Source organism: Enhydra lutris, unplaced genomic scaffold (genome assembly GCF_002288905.1).
Source record: "Enhydra lutris kenyoni isolate GAN:26980312 unplaced genomic scaffold, ASM228890v2 scaffoldscaffold1, whole genome shotgun sequence".
Taxonomy (NCBI): domain Eukaryota; kingdom Metazoa; phylum Chordata; class Mammalia; order Carnivora; family Mustelidae; genus Enhydra; species Enhydra lutris.
The window spans coordinates 50016712-50037430 of record NW_019154085.1 but is presented as its reverse complement, the minus strand read 5'-3'; the positions used below and the strand labels follow the sequence as shown (position 1 = coordinate 50037430).

Sequence of the window (20719 nt, the reverse complement as noted above, 5' to 3'; positions counted from 1 at the left end):
TCACTATTATAAAAAGTATATCCATTTGTTTTTTTCATTCTCCACTACATAGGATAAAAAAGGTCTTTAATGCCAAAGTCATTAACTTGGTTAAACAGAGTTCATTTAAGTTGCAAATTCTTAGATATTTTCTTAAATGTACAAAATAACTATTAGTGGAGCTCAGCAATCTTATACAATTAGTATTCTGAGCTCCCTCGGTTCTCGTTTCATATCCTTTACCCCATTTTCTCTGTATGGCTCATTCTTCTGACAGGAAGATTTTTGTATTGCCGGTATACTCATTTACTTTATTGAGGTTTCAAATGACTCCAAATTGATGGACTAACACTTATTACAGGGCAAAATTGCTGATAAAACACTTAATAAAAAATTTTAAAATCTGATCTGGGGGCACCCAGGTGGCTCAGTCAGTTAAGCATCTTGACTCTTGGTTTCAGCTCAGGTCATGATCTCAAGCCCTGCGTGGGGATCCATACTTAGCGTTGAGTCTGCTAGAGATTCTTTCCCCCTCCTTCTCCCTCCCACCCTGTTTCTCCCTTGGCTTATGCTGAGTGCATGCTCTTTCTCTGTCTCTAAAATAAGTAATAAAATTTTAAAAGAAAAAGAAACCTGGTCTGTTTAAACATCTCCAACAAAAAAATTCAATTTGGTTATGATTTTTTAATTTCACCACGTAATCATTATCCTTACCAGTGTTTTTGACACAGGAAATACTTCTGACTTCACTATGCTTTCTAAAGATTTTAGTAACAGGGTCAAAACTTCAGAACCTGGTCTCTCTTTTTTGTTACCTATCAAAAAAACAAAAGGAAGAAAGTAGTTCTAAATATTCAAGTATTTTAAGGATGAAAATATAAAATTTTTAGGGATAAAAATATACTTAGCTAAGAAACATTCATTTTCCAAATATATATCAAACAGCTTTATTTGAAAGTCTGAAAGCTATACACTTCAAAAACTGACCTGAAAATAAATTTTATGTACAAAAGCCAAACAAAAATTGAGTGCTAGAAAAATCATTTGATCAGTTATAGCAGTTACCTGATTCAATAACTGACTTCATCAAGCTGATCAGCTCCTTCCAAATAGCATTGACAACTGCATCTGCCAAACAAAACAAAACAAACTTTAGAATGCAATGGATAGGACTATAAAGGCTTATCCTTGTATCCTTACACTAAATAAGATGAGCAATACTTAAGAGTATAATTCTCAAAATATTCAACCCCGTAATCAGTTTATGAAACACTATCACAACAAAGACATATTTTTTCAAACTATATTAACATTGGGCCCTGTAACTTACTTAAGGGTAACTTTTTTTTTTTTTTTTTTTTGCTGTCTGCATTTTCTTTACTTGAATACCTTTTGCTTCTGAGACAAGAGGAAAAAAACAAAGATTCGAAAGGACACCTGAAAGCCCCTAGAAAAAAATTTCCCAGCCAGTTAAACAGCAAACTATTTCACTTTCCAAATTTCCATCTAAATATGTGATAGGTTATCAAACACAGGAGTTTAAGTATAGATGCTGGAGCCGTTGAGCCCAGGTTTGAATCACAGCTCCACCACTAACTGACTATGCACAAGTTACTAACTTCTCTGTACAACACAGTTTCTTCATATGAAAAATGGACTAATAGAGAAGGTTAATATGAGAACTAAATGATTTAAATATAAAGTTCTTCGAGCACAATCTGGTCAAAAGAGGGCACTATATAAATACTTGCTATTTTATTTTTTCTTTTTAAGTATAGGTTTAAATAAAAATTTTCTCTTATTTACCAGAAGCATCTTTTCCAACTGCAACAAAGCTATCATGAACAGCAGTGATGAGAGTATTTGCGTGTTTAGAAAAAAAAGAAGAGCTGCTAATTAACGCATGTTCGAGTGGCTCTAAAAAAGAAAAAGGACAATTATGCCAAACCCAAGCTTTATGAAATAAACATCTCAATAAAAAATCTTAGGTGGTCTGACATGTGTTTTCTATTAAAGAGATTTATATTTATTTCATACATAATTATTTCATACAAAATTACCCAAAATTTTGGCTTTCTTCTCACCCTAATGCACTCTTGCTCTGAACTGTTTTAAAAAAATTAAATACCTAAGCTCAGTATGAGTTTGTTCTGCTTTGCAAAACTCAACACTTCTGGACCCAACAAAAAATGAAGCAGCATTTCAAGTCCCAAAAGCTGAATAGAGGGGATTGTGGCCATTCCACCAAAATTTGAACTTAAGTTCATCCGGGGAGTTACAGGAGTTCCGTATGGGGAAGCACCTAAAAAAACAAAACAAAACAGAACAAAACAAAACAGAAACCGGTAAGTTATATTAACTCAAATACTCAAGTGAACATATTTTATTAACTTCATTTCAATGAAATGTATCTTTAAAAGTAAACAGTTTTTGTCAAGCAAAAGTTGAATTTTTGCTTAAAGCCCACAAAAGAGTTCCTAATTATCTTATTAGGTTAAAATCAAGATTAGTGTCGGGGTGCCTGGTGGCTCAGTGGGTTGAGCCTCCGCCTTCGGCTCGGGTCATGATCCCAGAGTCCTGGGATCGAGCCCTGCATGGGCTCTCTGCTCGGCGGGGAGCTTGCTTCCCCCTCTCTCTCTGCCTGCCTCTCTGCCTACTTGTGAGCTCTCTCTCTGTCAAATAAATGCATAAATAAAATCTTAAAAAAAAAAAAAAACAAGATTAGTGTCACACACCATTTAAATGAAGATAATTATCACGCATTAATCCATACTTTGAAATAATATGCAGGCATCCCTGACAAATATAAAAATCTGACTAGAACAGGTAACATAAAATTTAAAAACCCAGCAAATAATTTTCTTCCAAAGGTATATAAACTAAGCCACTTTTTTATAAAAGATTTTATTTGAGGGGAGGGGAAGAGAGAGAGAATCTCAAATTAATGCTGGGCAGAGATCCTGAGATCATGACCAGAGAGGAAATCAAGAATAGACATTTAAATGACAGAGCCACCCAGGCACCCCCAAGCCAGTTTTTTTTTTTAAACATCCGTTAAAATCTGTTTGTTCTTTTAAATAAAAGCCCTAAGATTCTGGTTCTAAAACAAATGAAAGAGTCGTCTGTAATACATCTCATATGTATAGTGGAAAAATACCCTTCTTTTCCCAACTACAACAATGCAATTACAACAGTAACACAGGGAAAACAATCAGTATAGAATGAACTTTGTGATTAGGGAGCCAAAATTATGAAGTGCTTCATTTTATGTGAACTGAGCAAAGGCTTCATTCAAGCCCTCTTTAAAAACAGGAAAACAAAAACCCAAGTATGTCAACGTCTTACCTTTGTGTATAGGAGTTATAGGATTTAAACCTGGAGAAGCAGCTACACGAGATGAAGTGCCTTGAGGTGAAGCATTAGAATCGATGCTTATCGTACTTTGAATCAGAGGCACGCACACCTATTGGGGTTAAAAACAAAAAAAGGGAAACAATCTCTAAACTACCTAATTATCATATTTTTAAAAAGTCTTGCATGATGTAGTTATATTTAAGTACTCTAAGTTCTTTTGATATGTTGAATCCTACTGGCTGTTTGGATGCACTGGGTAAAAACTAAAACTGGAAAAGTAAAAATTTTTATTACAACTTTATTTGCCCTACAAATGTGTACTATCTATAAATTTCAGTTCTAAATTCCAGATGGGAAATTACACACATAAACAATGCCCAAATTTTAAGACTGTCGGTACAGACTCATTTTAACTTTTTAAAAATGTACCCCCCCCCAGAAAAAAAAAAAGAAAAAAAAAAAGAACTTAGGGAAACTCAAGCTCATTTCTAAGATCATTCCAGTACCAATCCAATCTATACCAATGAATGTGTGGCACAACTGGGTAAGATTAGCCTACTTAGGACCTCATAATGGTAGAATCTATAATAAATATGTTCCCATTACATACTACCATTAATGCCCAATTCCAATTAATTTATGCTGTTAAGCCTAAAAGAAGGCCTTAATACATTAAATAATTAAGAATTTAAAACTTGCTAAAAATTCAAGTATATTTTATTATAAAACACAATTTCCAATAATATACTCACTGCTGCGCAATTATGTATATAGACCAAAAGATAAGGACTACAGATTTAAAAAGATATACCCCAAATCCCAGATAAACAATAAAGAAATGCAAAAGACAGAAATTAAAATTATCAGAGCTATCCTTTTTTATTCACTGTATAAAAATACAGTGAATGAATGGGATTAACTGCAAAATCAAGGAGGTATATATAGATATGTCTAAATGCCAGCAAGGATATCAAAATCTAAAAAAATTGCTAATATTTATATGAAAATTTTCATGTATTAATATGAAAAATTCATAATACTGAAAAGCTATGCTGGGATTAAATTATTTGTTACCACTATGTAGCTTAGAAATAAGAGAGATAAAAAATAAGAACTGATCCGGCTTTTTATCAACCTAGTGTCAAATTTTATTTCTATTTCAGTAATGTTGATTTTACACTCAATTACATTCTAAATCCTATGAAATTTCTTTTTAAAAAAATCTCTCAAAATGCCTTTTGAGTAAGAATAGGTATTTGAGTGGTTGCTGGTTGAGAAAGCTTTAGAGGCTCCATTTCACACAACTAGAGAATATCTTTTGAGGAAAATAAACTCAAGTTCTATATTAGGAAAATAAGACCTTTCAGATAGTGTGCTCTGCTAACACAACAAATGGAACACTGAAAGATTAGATCATTAAGAATCTAAGAATGCATTAAAACACACCAAGCATTATTCTCAACACTTTCATTACCTGTTCAAAATTAGCAGGAAGATGAGGTCCAAGTCTCATCAGCAGATACCACCAGACTTCTAGCTTTGTTAGTGCTAGAGTTTCTGTTCTCACGTGGATGGAACTCAAAGGCTGCATTAACAACTTCAGTCTTTTTGCACTGCATAGTATTTCTTAAAAGAAAATAAGCACATAGGTAAAAACATAAAAGCTGAAGACTAAATTTTAAGAATAAGTATATAAGTCCCTTTATCACTCCAAGAGAAAAGATTTAAAAATAATTTTTTAAAATCAGCTGTTCTTGTTATACCTCAACTTTTTAATGTGACAAAGACTTCAATACAACGAGACTACATGTAATAAGGTCAAAAAAGAAAGAAAGAAAAAGAAAGAGGAAGCCATGTTTATTAGATACTGTGTGTGCCAGGGACGACTTTCCTACAGAGGGACATTTGGCAATGTCTACAAAATCTCAGGTCTAACAACCTGAGAGCCAGAGGTACAGAGGAGGCTGTTGGTACCTAGTGGGTTGCACCTAAGGATACTGCGAAACTTCCTTCAATACAGAGCAATCCTCCACAACAAACTGTCCGGCCTAATATTGAGTTTAACTAGGAATACATAAAATAAGATGCCCTGTGCTCAAGTAACAAAAAGACTTAAAGGATTTTGAAACGTCCGTCAAGCTATGTATTTGGTGGTATGGCATTAATGTTTCTGACAGCTACTGTGCCATTTATCTTTCACAATTAACATTTCTATAAAGAAAATAAAGTCAAATCACTGTGGGAACAAATTCTCTAATCTTTTTTCAACTCCTACTCTATGAGAGGAGCTCCGCAATAATATCCCCATAGCAAAAGTTGCCAACTGCCATTCTTTTTTAGATACAAGATCCTCTTTCACTCAGGGCAATGACAGATATCCAATTTTTTATTTATCTAATCTCCCATTTAGCCATTTTACCCAATGAGATTTAGGGGGAAGGGTATGTGGAATTTTCGGAAGGCTCTAGAGATAGACGGCTCATCTGAAAACAAGTTCATTTTTGCTCTTCTGCCTTTTATCCTTCCTGTAACTGCAAGTAAGCATACTGATGATTACAGAAACAACAAGCATCTGATTCCTTAAGATTTCCTGGATCCATAATACTAGGGATGGACTCTTTTAGCTCTGAACTTATTTCAAATCAGATAGTATTTTATTTATCTTCTTTAAGTCATGACTACTTTATGCTTTAGTCCAGGTTTAGTCCAGAACATCGACTTGCATTACCAGTTCATAAACAACAAAAGGTAACATTTACAATTAAAATTTGTGCCTGGCAATGCACTTTCATCAATACTTTCAATGAAATCATAGTTAATGAAAATAATCACCTTACAAAACACACTAAAAAGGGTACAAGAGGATTATTAATTGTCTTTGGCAGAGAAAAAATACTTGATGCAATCAGTATTAGCAGATCTTCTAAACATACAGTATTGAGGGATGCCTGGGTGGCTCAATGGGTTAAAGCCTCTGCCTTCGGCTCGGGTCATGATCCCAGGGTCCTGGGATTGAGCCCCGCATGGGGCTCCCTGCTCAGCAAAAAGCCTGCCTCCCCCACCCCTGCCTGCCTCTGCCTACTTGTGATCTCTGTCAAATAAATTTAAAAAAATCTTCAAAAAACAAAAACAGTACTGATTATATCTAAGATTAACTACCCAATTAAATAGCCATTCCTACTGACCTACTTTTGGGCCATATACTCCTCCTCATATATACAGCTGACCTTTGAACATGGGTTTGAATTGCATGTGTCCATTTATACAGACTTTTTTTATATAGTACAATACTATAAATGTATTTTCTCTTCCTTATGATTTTCCTAACATTTCTCTAGCTTACCTTATTGTAGAACTAGAGTACATAGTACATATAACATACAAATTTTGGGTTATTCGACTGGTTATGTTATTGGTTTCTGGTCAACAGTGGGCTGTTAGTGAAATTTGGGGGGAGTGAAAAGTTACACGCAGTGGGATGTTGGCATCCCTAACCCTCCCATTGTTCAAGGGTCAACTATATATCAAACACCTCCACTAGACAATAGGAAGATAAAGTTACAATAAATCAAAAGGAATCATTTGTATATATTAATAGTAAAAACCCACTTTAGGCACTATTCTAAAGGACCTGTGAGAAAAAAGTTTACCAGTCATGTTTCACAGCTATCACGATTGTTTCCTATCATCTACTCGCTATGTGACCTTTGATAAATTACTTAATCTCTCTAAAATAGTGATAATACTTAGTATTTCAGATCTATTGTGATGATTACAATAGAGGTACTCAAAAGTGCTCAACTAAGTGCTGAAATATACTAAAAAACCACAAATGGTATCTGTCACTTTGCTCAATTTTTGAAATAGTTTAAAACAAATTTTCTATCAGTGATTTTCAGTAATGCCTAGGCTTTCTAATTCTATTTTTAGCTATAAGTTTATTCCCTTAAAATAAAATAAAAAATATTCAATAGGTTAAGTTTCAATACAAAGTCCAAAAAATCAGAATGGCTTTGTTCTTTTCATCTTGAGAAAAATCCACAGAAAAATAAAAATTTTAATGTATTATTTACTTACCTGGATTCAAAGCAAAATTATCTATTAAACTCTTCCAAGCAATAAAAGCTATTTTTTTAATCATGGGAGCTCCACTACGAAAACCTAGTTCTTCCAGCTGTAAGAGAGAATTAATGAAACTCCCACTTCGATGCAACGTCTAAAAAGGAAAAATCATAACAAAGTTATTTACCTGCCTAAAACAACATATAGGCACTATTATTTTTCATTTATCTAATTTATTCAGTGTTAGCTATGTAAAGTCTTAAAAATTTAAATTTTAGAATGTACTGGATTCTTTCTGCACATTCAAAACTCAAGATCACAAAATATAATGCTCCATGAATTAAATAATGCACAAAACAGAACATTTCTAAAACATTAGAGAAAATTAGGAAGATAAGTCCCAAATTTTACCACAGTACCAAAAAGATGGTATCCATATGAAAAATTAGTATTTAAGAAAAAAGGGAAAAACGGACAAATGACAAGTAAACAATGCATCACAAGGAAACATTAAAAAAATGAAACATTAGCAACTGTAGCTATAAATCACATACACACCGAACAGCATATAAACATTAATATAAAATAACTTGCTTAGAAAATCAAGGACTCCATAAGAAAGCTACTAGAGCTAATAAATTCAGCAAGCAACTGTGGAGGATACAAGATCAACACACAAAAATCAGCTGTGCTTCTACACAACAGCAACTAACAATCTGAAAAGGAAATTAAATAATAAGCAATTCAATTTACAATAGCACCTAAAAGAATTAAATACTTAGGAATAAATCTAATTGAGGTGAAAGGCTTGTACACTAAAAGCTACAAAATACTGCTGAAAACATTTAAAAAGACCTGAATAAATAGAAAACCATTCCACATTCAAGTATAGAAAGTTATTTTTTTTTAAGATTTTATTTATTTATTTGACACAGAGAGAGAGATCACAAGTAGGCAGAGAGGCAGGCAGGGAAAGAGGGGGAAGCAGGCTCCCCGCTGAACAGAGAGCCCGATGCGGGGCTTGATCCCAGAACCCTGAGATCATGCCCGAGCTGAAGGCAGAGGCTTAACCCACTGAGCTGTGCAGGCGCCCCAGTACAGAAAGTTTTAACCATTAAAATGTCAATACGACACAGAGCAATCTACAGATTCAACACAATCTCTGTCGAAAGTACAGCAGCCACGGGGCGCCTGGGTGGCTCAGTCCTTGGGGGGGCGGGGGATGTTCCTGCCTTCAGCTCAGGTCATGATCCCAGAATCCTGGGATCGAACCCCCTCATTGGGCTTTCTGCTCAGTAAGAAGCCACCTTCTCCCTCTCCCCTTGCTTGTGTTCTCACTCTTGCTGTGTCTCTGTCAAACAGATAGATAAAATCTTACAAAAAAAAAAAAAAAAAAAGGTACAGCAGCCTTTTCACAAAAAAAGAATAGCCAATCTTCAAATTCATTATGGAATTGCAAAGAGCCCCAAAACAGCCAAATCAGTTCAGAAATAGATTTGGAGAACTCACACCTCTTGCCTTCCAAACTTACTTCAAAAACTGAAGTAATTAAAACATATGGTAATGGCATAAGGATAAACATACAGACCAATGAAATAGAAAACCTTAAAATAAACCTTCACATATGCTGTCAATTGGTTTTTTTCTTTCTTTCTTTATCTGGGGGTGGGGGAGATCGGGGAGTCTCAAGCAGACTCTGCACTGAATGTAGAACCCCATGTTGGGCTCCATCTCATGACCCCGAGATCATGACCCAAGACAAAATCAAGAGTTGGACACTTAACCAACTATGCCACCCAAGCACCCCTGCTGTCAACTGATTTTCTTTTAAGATTTTATATATTCATGGGGCGCCTGGGTGGCTCAGTGGGTTAAAGCCTCTGCCTTTGGCTCAGGTCATGATCCCAGGGTCCTGGGATGGAGCCCTGCATCAGGCTCTCTGCTCTGCAGGGAGCCTGTTTCCCTTCCTCTCTCTGCCTTCCTCTCTGTCTTCCTGTAATCTCTGTCTGTCAAATAAATAAATAAATAATCTCAAAAAAAAAAAAAAGATTTTATATATTCATGAGACAGAGCAGAGGCAGAGAGAGCAGGCTCCCTGTGGAGCAGGGAACCCAGGAAAGAACTTGATCCCAGGAACCTAGGATCATGACTTGAGCCAAAAGCAAACCTTAACCTACTGAGACACCCGGGTACCCCTTATTTTTCAACAAGGATGCCGAGACCATTCATTATATAGAGACCGTTCTTTTCAACAAATGATGCTGCCAAACTGAATACCCACATGCAAAAGAATGAAAACTGGACCCTTGCCTTACACCATATAAAAAAATGAACTCAAAGATTAAAAACTTATGAGAACTAGAACTCTAAAAATCCTACAACAACACAGAGGGGAAAAAAGAATCATGACACTGGATTTAACAACAACTTCATGGCTGTGACACCAAAAGCACAGGCAATGAAAGAAAAAATCTAATTTATACTGGACTTCATCAAAAACTTTTGTGCACCAAAGGATATTATCAAGTGAAAAGACAACATTACAGAATGGGAAAAAATATCTGAAAAACACGTATCTGATAAGGGATTAATAATCCAGAAAAAGAGGGTGCTTGGGTGGCTCAGTGGGTTAAAGCCTCTGCCTTCGGCTCAGGTCATGGTCTCAGGGTCCTGGGATGGAGCCCCGCATCCGGCTCTCTGCTCAGCAGGGAGCCTGCTTCCCACCCCCTGCCTGCCTCTCTATTTGTGATCTGTTAAAAAGATAAATAAAATCTTTAAAATAAAAAAAAAAATCCAGAAAAAGAACTACAACTCAACAACAAAAACAAACCACCCAATTAAAAAGTGGGCAAAAGGGGCGCCTGGGTGGCTCAGTTAAGCATCTGCCTTCAGCTCAGGTCATGATCCCAGGGTCCTGAGATGAGCCCATCTCTCTGATCAGCAGAGAGCCTGCTTCTCTCCTGCTGCTGCTCCAGCTGCTTGTGTGTACGTGTGTGTGCTCTCACTCTCTGTCAAATAAATAATAAAATCTTAAAAAAATTAAAATAAATTTTTTAAAAAAGTGAGCAAAGGCTTTCCTGCACTGGGTTCTGGGTAGTCAGCTATTAGGTCTCAGAGACCAAAATCCTTAGGACTTGAGACTAGGTGGCTGGTCTGAAGTCACCATGCCACAAAACAACTTAACTGAGTAACTGCTATGGGTATCACTTGGAAGAGCATGAGAAGAAGAGAAAGAAAAGTCAAGAGGCTCATGAACGTTCAAAGGCAGCAGATGAAGGCTAAGCAGCACTATCCTGAGAAAAAACCAAAATACGGGACGCCTGGGTGGCTCAGTTGGTTAAGCAGCTGCCTTCGGCTCAGGTCATGATCCCAGCATCCTGGGATCGAGTCCCACATCGGGCTCCTTGCTCATCAGGGAGCCTGCTTCTCCCTCTGCCTCTGCCTGCCATTCTGTCTGCCTGCACTTGCTCTCTCTCCCTCTCTCTCTGACAAATAAATAAAATCTTTAAAAAAAAAAAAAAGAAAAAAAAGAAAAAACCAAAATACTATTAAGGTGCATGAAAAGGGAACCACCAAACCAAAGAATGATGAAAGATTCCACAGGGAACAGTACCTGCCTATCTATAGGGCACAGAGAGGCAGTCCTGAGCTAACATGCTTTCAAATATAGTTAAAGGCAAATAGAGAAAGCAGGAAAATAGGAAGACTCTCTGCTCAAGGTTCATACCAGGGAGAAACAAATACTAAGTTATTCGAATAGGAAAGAGAAACAAGAGAACATGAAAAAGGTTGTTTACTGTTACTAAAGTCTGCTCCACCAAAAATGGCTTTATATGAAAACCACCTAAATATGGAAGATCAGGACAATGGATTTATGTTTCAAGAAGGCCCACATAATACATCTTCGACTGAAAGTCACCTTTTACCTCTCAATATATGGTGAACAGAAAAACCCCTCATCCCCACTACATACAACCTTGGTTATTACTACCAAGGGTAATGTAAATGACATAGCTGTGGGCAAGCTGGGTCTTATGACACAAAGAGGTAACGTTATTTGGGAGAACTACATCCAGGTTACTAACAATCCTGAAAATGATGGATCATAAATGCCATCTTACTTGCTTGATAGCAGCTACATACAAGTAACTCCTTACAATCATTACTGATGGCACACCAATCAGGAAAACCAACACTACTGTGACTATTTCTGAATTATTACCCAACAGCCTTTAAGTCCGCAATCAAAAGAACTATTTATCATATTGTCAAAAACATTAAAACGCCCCAGTTTTACAAAACAGAACAAAATGGTCTGGAATGGCTAACATATCAAAAACCAAAAAACAGGGGAGCCTAGGTGGCTCGGTCATTAAGCGTCTGCCTTTGGCTCAGGTCCTGATCCCAGGGTCCTGGGATCAAGCCCCGCATCAGGCTCCCTGCTAGGTGGAAGTCTGCTTCTCCCTCTCCCACTCCCCCTGCTCATGTGCCCCCTCTTGCTGTGTCTTTCTCTGTCAAATAAATAAAATCTTTTTAAAAACAAAACCAAAAACAAGTTCAGCAGGGAAAAACTAGAAGCGCCCGAGTGGGTCGGTTGGTTAAGCATCCGGCTCTTGACTTCAGCTCAGGTCATGACCTCAGGATCCTATGTCAGGCTCCTCACTCAGCAGGCATTCTGCTAGAGACTCTCTTTCCCTCTCCCTCTGCCCCTTCCCCTCAAGCACTCTCTAAAATAAATAGGTAAATCCTTAAAGGAAAAGAAAAACTAGAAAGAACCCTAGTGTATTACTGGTAGGAATGTAAAACAGTGCACCCACTGTGGAAAACAATTTGGAGGAGTCTCTAAAAGTCAAGCACAGAACTACCATTATGATCCAGCAATTCCATTCTTCTTACACATATATCCGAAAGAATTAAAAGCAGAGAATCCAACAGATGTTTGTACATCAATGTTTACAGCAACATTATTCACAACAGCCGAAATGTAAAAACAAGCCATGTGTCTAACAACAAGTGAATAAACAAAAGTAAGTTACAGAGCGAAATATTATCCAGCCATAGGAATCAAATTTAGTTAAGTGCTTGCTACAACATGATTAAGACTTGAAAAAACCGTCCAGCATAATAAGCCATACACAGAAGGACAAACAGTGCATTTACGTGGGATGCCTAGAATTAGCAAATCCAGGGACAGCAGGTAAAACAGCAGTTACCAGGGGCTGGGGGTGGGGGAGCAGGAGGAGTTATTGTATATGTATAAAGTTGTTGGGAGAAGATGAAAAAGTTTCGGGTATAGATAGTGATGGTATTTATACAACTTGTATATGTATTTAATGGCACTGAACTGTACACTTACGAAAGTTAGGAGAAATATTATTTACCACAATAAAAAAAACACATCTCTTCCCCTCAAAAACAAACAAACAAATAAAACCCCAAAACCTGGCTTAAAGACAGAACATATAGTCAATCCTAACAATCTGCCAAAATTCTATAAAGTCCACAGCAAACACTGTGTTAGCAAGTACTGAGCCACTGCTTGCTCCTAAGAAACATGTAGGGTTAGGTTCCTACAAAAACCTGTTCTGTCAAACAAACTCAACTTTGCTTCCTATTTATCTCCGTTTAAAGACACCATATGGATTAGTGATTCTCTAACACTGAACTCATATGCAACAGCACTGTTATTCATGCCTCACAGAGCTTATGTAATATATGTAATATCTCCCTAGGGCCCATCAGTCTTCCGATGCTTTGGAACCACAGACAATACTTTGGCACTAAGCATAGGGGTCATTTAAAACTAAATTCACTAAAAAAAAAAAAGCACAAAATGGGGGAAATGTGTCATTAAGTGGATTTATGAAAAGGACTTTTTTTCTTTTAATACTTTTATTAATTTGAGAGAGCATGCGAGAGAGAATCCGCACGTGCAAAAGCAGGGGAAGGGGCAGAGTGAAACAGGTTCCTGGTTTAAGCAGGAAGCCCTTTATGGGGCTCACTCCCAGGACCCTGGGATTATGACCTGAGCCGAAGGCAGATGCTTAACCAACTGAGCCACCCAGACGTCCTGAAAAGGAGATCTGTTTAAAAAAGAACACTGAGGGGTGCCTGGGTGGCTCAGTCGGTTAAACGACTGCCTTTGGTTCAGGTCACGATCCCAGCCAGAGTCCTGGGATTGGGTCCCACGCTGGGCTCCCTGTTCAGCAGGGGAGTCTGCTTCTCCCTTTCCCTCTGCCCCTGCTCATGCACCTGCTCTCCTGCTGCACGTCCCCCTGTCCCCCAGCAAGAACAATGAGTTCAAATAAAAAGGCAGGGCATTATCTTGCTCTACCTCAGCTGAGAATCTGCATACTGGGTGACTCAAATTTATGCCACTCTTTAGATTTACAATTGACTGAAAAGCAGCGGAAGTACTTATTGTGGGCTGGCAAACAAATTTTAGTGAACAGCTGAATCTACATATATGGTATGCACAAATAATGTAAAGTTAAGAATGAAAGGGTTTCACAGGTATAAACTGTGAACTATTAACTGTAGACTTACCTTCCCAAGAAGTCTGACAAACAAAGGCCACAATTTTAACACATATGTCTCATTCTTACTCATAAACAACTTTTGGAGTTCTGAAAGTAATTTCTGCAAACAAAAGCAAAAATATTTACCAAAAACACTCTTGAGAAAACAAAATATGCAGTATCAGACTGTCTTAGTTGAAGTAACTTTTCCCAATGTTTTATTAGAAAAACTTTCATGTATATAGTACAGCTGAAAGTTTTACAGTGAAAGTCCAAATGTAAGTATCATTAATATCTTACTATGCCTGTCTTATCACAAATGTGGCCATTATTCCATCCGTCAATTCAGCTTAATTTTTTTCTTCCAATATACTTTTCCCCGAAAACTTCAGCATGTGTATCATTAGAGTTCAAATGATAATGTTTTAGTTCTTCACTCTTAAAAATACATTAATAGGGGGCACCTGGGTGGCTCAGTGGGTTAAGTCTCTGCCTTCAGCTCAGGTCATGATCTCAGGGTCCTGGGATCGGGCCCCACATCGGGCTCTCTGCTTGGCGGGGAGCCTGCTTCCTCCTCTCTCTCTGCCTGCCTCTCTCCCTACTTGTGATTTCTCTGTCAAATAAATAAATAAAATCTTTAAAAAAAATTAATAACTTCATGGCTAACAGCTGAGAACATTTTCAAATTTATAAAGAATTTTACATATGCTCTTTTTTTTTAAGATTTTATTTATTTATTTGACAGACAGAGATCACAAGTAGGCAGAGAAGGCAGGCAGAGAGAGAGGAGGAAGCGGGCTCCCTGCTGAGCAGAGAGCCCGATGCGGGGCTCAATCCCACGACCCTGGGATCATGACCTGAGCTGAAGGCAAAGGCTTTAACCCACTGAGACACCCAGGCGCCCCTTTACATATGCTCTTAAAAAATTAATAAACTTAACAAAAAAAACCTTGCAAAGACATTGGGGCTACTTTATTGGGCTCCAAACATTCCCATGAGGCCTCCTGAATTTTAAAAAAATAAACAAAATCCCAGGTTTTAAAATCTGGAAGGCTCCCTCACCTCACCTAGATTACTAAAGTTATCTCTGAACTAGCCTCCCTTCTTCTACTCAACTCCTCTAGAAGTCTATTCTCAACACAGGCATAGTGATCCCTTTAAAGCCCAAGTCAGTACACATAAACACTCCTAGACTCAAAACCTTCAAACAGGTTTTCAATATAAGCCAGAGGAAAACAAATGATTGCAATACTGCCAACTTCCTCTGTGATTGGGCCCTCTATTTCTCCTCTCCTAATCCTCGCATCCTCATTCACTCTGAAATACTGCACATGCCAGCGTTCACTGAACACCAACAAACACAAAACCATCAGAGCAGGGCCTTTTGCTCTCATGGTTCCTCCTGCCTGGAATAAGTTTACTCCCTATCACCCAAGTTGCTAATTCCTGTACCATTTCAAATTACTGTTTAAATACCCTACTCCTGGGGTGCCTGGGTGGCTCAGTGTGTTAAAGCCTCTGCCTTTGGCTCAGGTCATGATCTCAGGGTCCTGGGATCGAGCCCCATATCAGCCTCTCTGCTCAGCAGGGACCCTGCTTCCCCCTCTCTCTCTTGACTACTCTTGACTTCTCTGCCTACTTGTGATCTGCCTGTCAAATAAATAAATAAAATATTTTTTTAAATAAATAAATAAATAAATATCCTATTCTTTTTCCTTCCGTGACCATATCCTTCCTCTCCAATGGCACTCTCCACCTAGTCTCTCCATAATGTTCTTCACTGAATATGTTATATTCTCTATTGCCTCTCAGACCGACTAGACAAGAAGCTCCACAAGCTCCCTTTGTTCACTGCTACATTCAGTGTATAAAACACTGGCATGTAAGTGCTCAATAAATATTTGTTATAAGAACAATGGTAGAAAAGACTAAAACCTGAGGCAAGTAATAACTTTAGGAAAATGTACACATTACATGCACTTATGTGCTTTAAATTTATACCTATTGATATTACCTTAAAATAACCCAGATAGCACTGAAATCAGTTAATGTTGTTCTTTTTCCAGAAATGTAATCCCTTTCTGTCACTAAGGGCAATGGGGATGAAATAAAATGCCTAGATCCTACAAACACTAAATAAAACAGCTCCCTTCCTTAAAGTAGTACTATTGCCTACACTAACTTAAGCAATTACGTTCTATTAAAAGTAGAACTTCCTAGATCACAATGCAATTATACCACTATGATTCCTGTGCTTGGGCCAGAAACTTACAATGCAGTATCCAAAAAATCCTTACACAAAACGATACTTACAGTAGTCATAAGCTGCTCTGTAATAGATGCTATTTCTTGTTGTTTCTGAAGCAACAATGGCATTCCCATCTCTAGAGCAGTTGCTCCCCGCAAATGTACCTTTTGAGCTGAATGAACCACTAAAGGTATAACCAGTTTTGCCCACCTAACTGACTCTTCTCCCATTTGAACTGGGGCTTGTTCAATTAGCCTGTAATAAAGAAATCAATGAAATTAGCTTGACCTCACCTTTTATGTCTAAACTACCAGGAAAATAAGCAGCATACAGAAACATGCCTAATACTGTCCATCTATTTTAGAATATATACATATATGCATACACGCAGATATAACTTTTATTTACTGATTTGTAAGTTTCCATATTATTTTTATAAATTTTTAAAATAAGAATACACCATTTTGTCTTCAAGTTAATATTTAAAGTATTGATCTTTTAAAAAGACAAGTAAATTCAACATTCTTTTAGAAGACAGCCAGTGAGGGCCACCTGGGTGGCTCAGTCAGTTAAGAATCTGCCTTCACCTCAGGTCATGATCCCAGGGTCCTGGGATCCAGCCCTGTATCACATAGGGCTCCCTGATCAGTGGGGAGCCTGCTTCTCCCTCTACCCCTCCCTCCCCTGCTCCTGCTCGCTTTCTAATAAATAAAATCTTAAAAAGGAAAAAAAAAAAAAAAAAAAAAAAAGAAGAAGAAGAAAAAGAAAATAGCCAGAGAATTATGATATAGTGTAAGCATCATTCAGGACATCAGAATGCTAAGTAAAACAAATAGTTCAATTACAGAAAACTTTATAAGAATGAAAAACTAGGGGCGCCTGGGTGGCTCAGCTGGTTAAGCGACTGCCTTCAGGTCATGATCCTGGAGTCCCGTATCGGGTTCCCTGCTTAGCAGGGAGTCTGCTTCTCCCTCCAACACGCTCCCTTCTCATGCTCTCTCTCTCTCTCTCTCTCACTCTCTCTCAAGTAAGTAAATAAGATCTTTAAAAAAAAAAAAACTAGTAAGATAAACCACACAACACAGTCTGTGTGCCATTAGCATGTCCCTGAAAGAACAGGGATGCACAAGAAGGTAAAGCATTTTCCTGTTCTCCCATCTGCTGCTAGTTGCTGTTAATGCCTTCTTATATCCCCTAACCCTAACCCTACCTGGGAGCCTATTGTTATTATTATTATTATTACTTTTTAAACTCTTGCAAAAGCTTTAATGGAATTGACTTTAAAAATCAGAATCAAAAGAATAAATGAAACAAGATGGGATGAGAAGGGAGACAAACCATAAGTGACTCTTAATCTCACAAAACAAACTGAGGGTTGCTAGGGGGAGGGGGGTCGGGAGACGGGGGTGGGGTTATGGACACTGGGGAGGGTATGTGCTATGGTGAGTGCTGTGAAGTGTGTAAAGCTGGCGATTCACAGACCTGTACCCCTGGGGATAAAAATACATTATATGCTTATTATAAATTTTTAAAAAATTAAATAACTAAAAAAAAAAAAAAAAATCAGAATCAAGGGGCACCTGGGTGGCTCAGTGGGTTAAGCCTCTGCCTTTGGCTCAGGTCATGATCCCAGGGTCCTAGGACCAACCCCATATCGGGCTCTCTGCTCAACAGAGAGCCTGCTTCCCCCCCTCTCTCTCTGCCTGCCTCTCTGCCTACTTGTGATCCCTGTCAAATAAATAAATAAAATCTTAAAAAAAAAAAAAAAAATCATTTTTGCAGCAGCAACATAACCAAGATTTTTACCTATGCTCTATACCCAACATGGGGCTTAGACTCATGACCCCAAGATCAAGAGCAGCATGCTCTACCAAGTAAACCAGCCAGGAACCCCAACCAAGACTTCATTTTTAAGACTCAGTAAAAATAAAGATAATAAATAAAGAAACCTAGTAACTTAAACATATCTACTTCCTTCTTTTTCCTGTTACCTTTTATCCTTGAGACTTTTAAAAGACGTTTTGTTCTTTTAACTTCTAACTCATATTCTAGTCCCCAAAGTCCACTCCTTGAAGTAAAGTCTAAATTTAATGAAATTATTCTTCCAAAACAGCAAATTCATACCTTATGATGACATTTAATGCTTCATAATCAACAACTGCAGAATGCATCTCTCCTTTATTAAATACTATTTCTAATGAATCAATTATACTGGATACCTAAAAGACAGAACCAAATAAATACAAATAAGCCTCAATTTTTTAAGTGGCATGTAGTTAAGAAAATGTATACAAAAACCATACTCACTACTTTGCCAATGACTTCAGCAGGAAATGTCTGCTTGGATATCACCCAAAGTGCCCTAGTACGTACATTTTTGTCTGGGCTTTTAACACTATCATTCAATTTTAAAAGCAGTTCTTGAGTATCTGTCTCTGAAAAACAAGCAGCCTTAATTATATGGAACAGTTTGTATCCTTTAAAATCTCAAATACAGAAACAAAAAAATATATATATATTCCTATCAAAAAATTAAATGCGTATTCAGAGGATCAGTGAACCAATGCTAGTATCAAATTTCTCCAAAACACAAAACTTAGGTTAGATGGGAAAGTATATTCCGAGAAAACAAACAGTATAGTCAATTTGTGCAACTGAAAAAATTTCATAGGTATCATTAGTTTTAAACATATAAAACAATTTTTGGCAAGATGTTACGAATCCTACACCTCTGTTCTAAAATGAACTTCTATTTTAGATTAGGAACATCTGTATGTATAAAAAAGGGCATAAACTTTACCATCAGAAAAGAAGATAGTAATAACTTTCAGGCATCCTTATTCCCCGTCCCGGATTTCCCCCTTTCGAAAGATCACCTCCTAGGTTTCCATTAAAATGGCAAATTACAGAGTGGTAATTAAGATTACTTGAAAAATTAGCTGCTTTTGGATCCAAATTATCTCAATACCACTATGTAAAAGAACTTTTCAATTCAGCATGTTCCTTAGGGTATATGCTTGTTTTATACAATAAAACACTATCTAAATTATTACCTTTCAAAGCATATATACTTTATAAAGGAGAAGGTTCAGTTTTTTATAATTACAATCACTTTAAAATAGGTTTATATTCTTTAGAGCAAATCTGGTGATATCAAAGTTAAAGCTATGTCTAGAAAAAAAGAGATCTTCTAAAAGATAACCAAAACACTAGTTCTTTCTCAAAAGTAAATCCTAAATTACTAAAGTTATGAAACTAATAGAGAAGTAACAGTACTTTTAACATATCAAACCATATTTATAAACTCTAAAAATATTTTTTCTGTGTCATAGTGGATGCTGGATACTCCCAGACCAAGTACCAAAATATAAACTCTAAAAATATTACGTTACAATAAATTTAACTACCTGATAATCCTGAGGTAATTTTGGGATTATATAAGCAAAACCCCAAGGCCTGTAGAGCAGCACTACAGAGGTCTGAATTCTGACTGGAAATGTGCATCTACAAAAACAAAAAGTACATTTGTTATAAACAATTAAAATTATAAATTCTCAGAGAAATAGACCAGAAAATAAAAATATTTTAATCCAATCAATCAACAAATGTTTGAGAATAAATAAAAAAGGAATAAAACCAGGAAGCCATTTATATAGCTTGGCAAAGAAAGGAAGAGCACTAGAAAGAGATCACATAAAAAAGAATGTTTCTCTTAAAAGAACATCTCCACACAGCTGAAAGCAATAAAAGAGCCAACAAATGGAAAATGCTGAAGACACCTCCACAAAGGTAAGCAAAAGACTCAAAAACAAAAGCAGGCATCCTAGCTTTGGAGTGGAGTGACACCTCCCAGACAGAGAGGGGTTGGAATGGAACATTTACGGATGATCTGAAGTGATAGGAGCTTTAAACATTAACTTAAAAGAAATCCCTACTTTGTAGATTGGAAAATTTGAATATCAATCTGGAATTTAAAGCCCAACCCATATTACATACGCATAGGCTATGAAACCCCAACTCTGTCAAAGGTAGTCTTACTATATTCCCCAACCCTACGTTTATTTGTAACTGTGTCTTTCTTGGTACCATTTCCTATTTTAAAGTGATTTATCTTCAAATCCCCCCCACTGCTCTGAATCAGATATCCAAGGAATCCTCAGGTATTTGCTGCTCCTGAGCAGGAAAAATAGGTATGTGAATAGACACTTCCCTGGGGCACCCCTTTTATAATTAAATTAAAAAAAAAAAACAAAAAAAAAACCCAACACCAACAACAAACCAAACACTGGAGCACAAGACATATTATTATTATTATTATTATTATTTTTTATTTGACAGACAAGAGATCACAAGTAGGCAGAGAGGCAGGTGAAAGCAGGCTCCCTGCTGAGCAGACAGCCCAATGCGGGGCTTGATCCCAGGACGCTGAGATCATGACCTGAGCCACCCAGGCGCCCCGCCTAAGACATATTAAAACAATGAATTCAGACAACCACAGAAAGAGCATTACTAAGACTGAGAGCTACTACTGTATCTCCTGGAGAATAGCTAACTGTGA

The 20719-nt window shown here is 37.1% G+C and overlaps 1 protein-coding gene and 1 pseudogene across 2 annotated transcripts in view; one reads left to right on the top strand and one right to left on the bottom strand.

Annotated features, from left to right (window-relative positions):
- The window catches only part of LOC111151280 (replication timing regulatory factor 1), a 60106-nt gene that overhangs the window by 36355 nt on the left and 3032 nt on the right, over window positions 1-20719 (bottom strand). For both annotated transcript variants that reach the window (XM_022509199.1, XM_022509292.1), the window contains exons 4-15: window positions 19569-19665; window positions 18469-18596; window positions 18286-18380; window positions 16227-16416; window positions 13942-14034; window positions 7411-7549; window positions 4808-4959; window positions 3325-3442; window positions 2108-2281; window positions 1786-1896; window positions 1045-1107; window positions 694-794 (exon numbers count right to left, since the gene is read on the bottom strand). In XM_022509199.1, coding sequence (XP_022364907.1) covers window positions 694-794; window positions 1045-1107; window positions 1786-1896; window positions 2108-2281; window positions 3325-3442; window positions 4808-4959; window positions 7411-7549; window positions 13942-14034; window positions 16227-16416; window positions 18286-18380; window positions 18469-18596; window positions 19569-19665 — 1461 coding nt within the window. The remainder of the gene's footprint in view (window positions 1-693; window positions 795-1044; window positions 1108-1785; window positions 1897-2107; window positions 2282-3324; window positions 3443-4807; window positions 4960-7410; window positions 7550-13941; window positions 14035-16226; window positions 16417-18285; window positions 18381-18468; window positions 18597-19568; window positions 19666-20719) is intronic.
- Window positions 10560-11524, top strand: LOC111142550 (annotated as a pseudogene).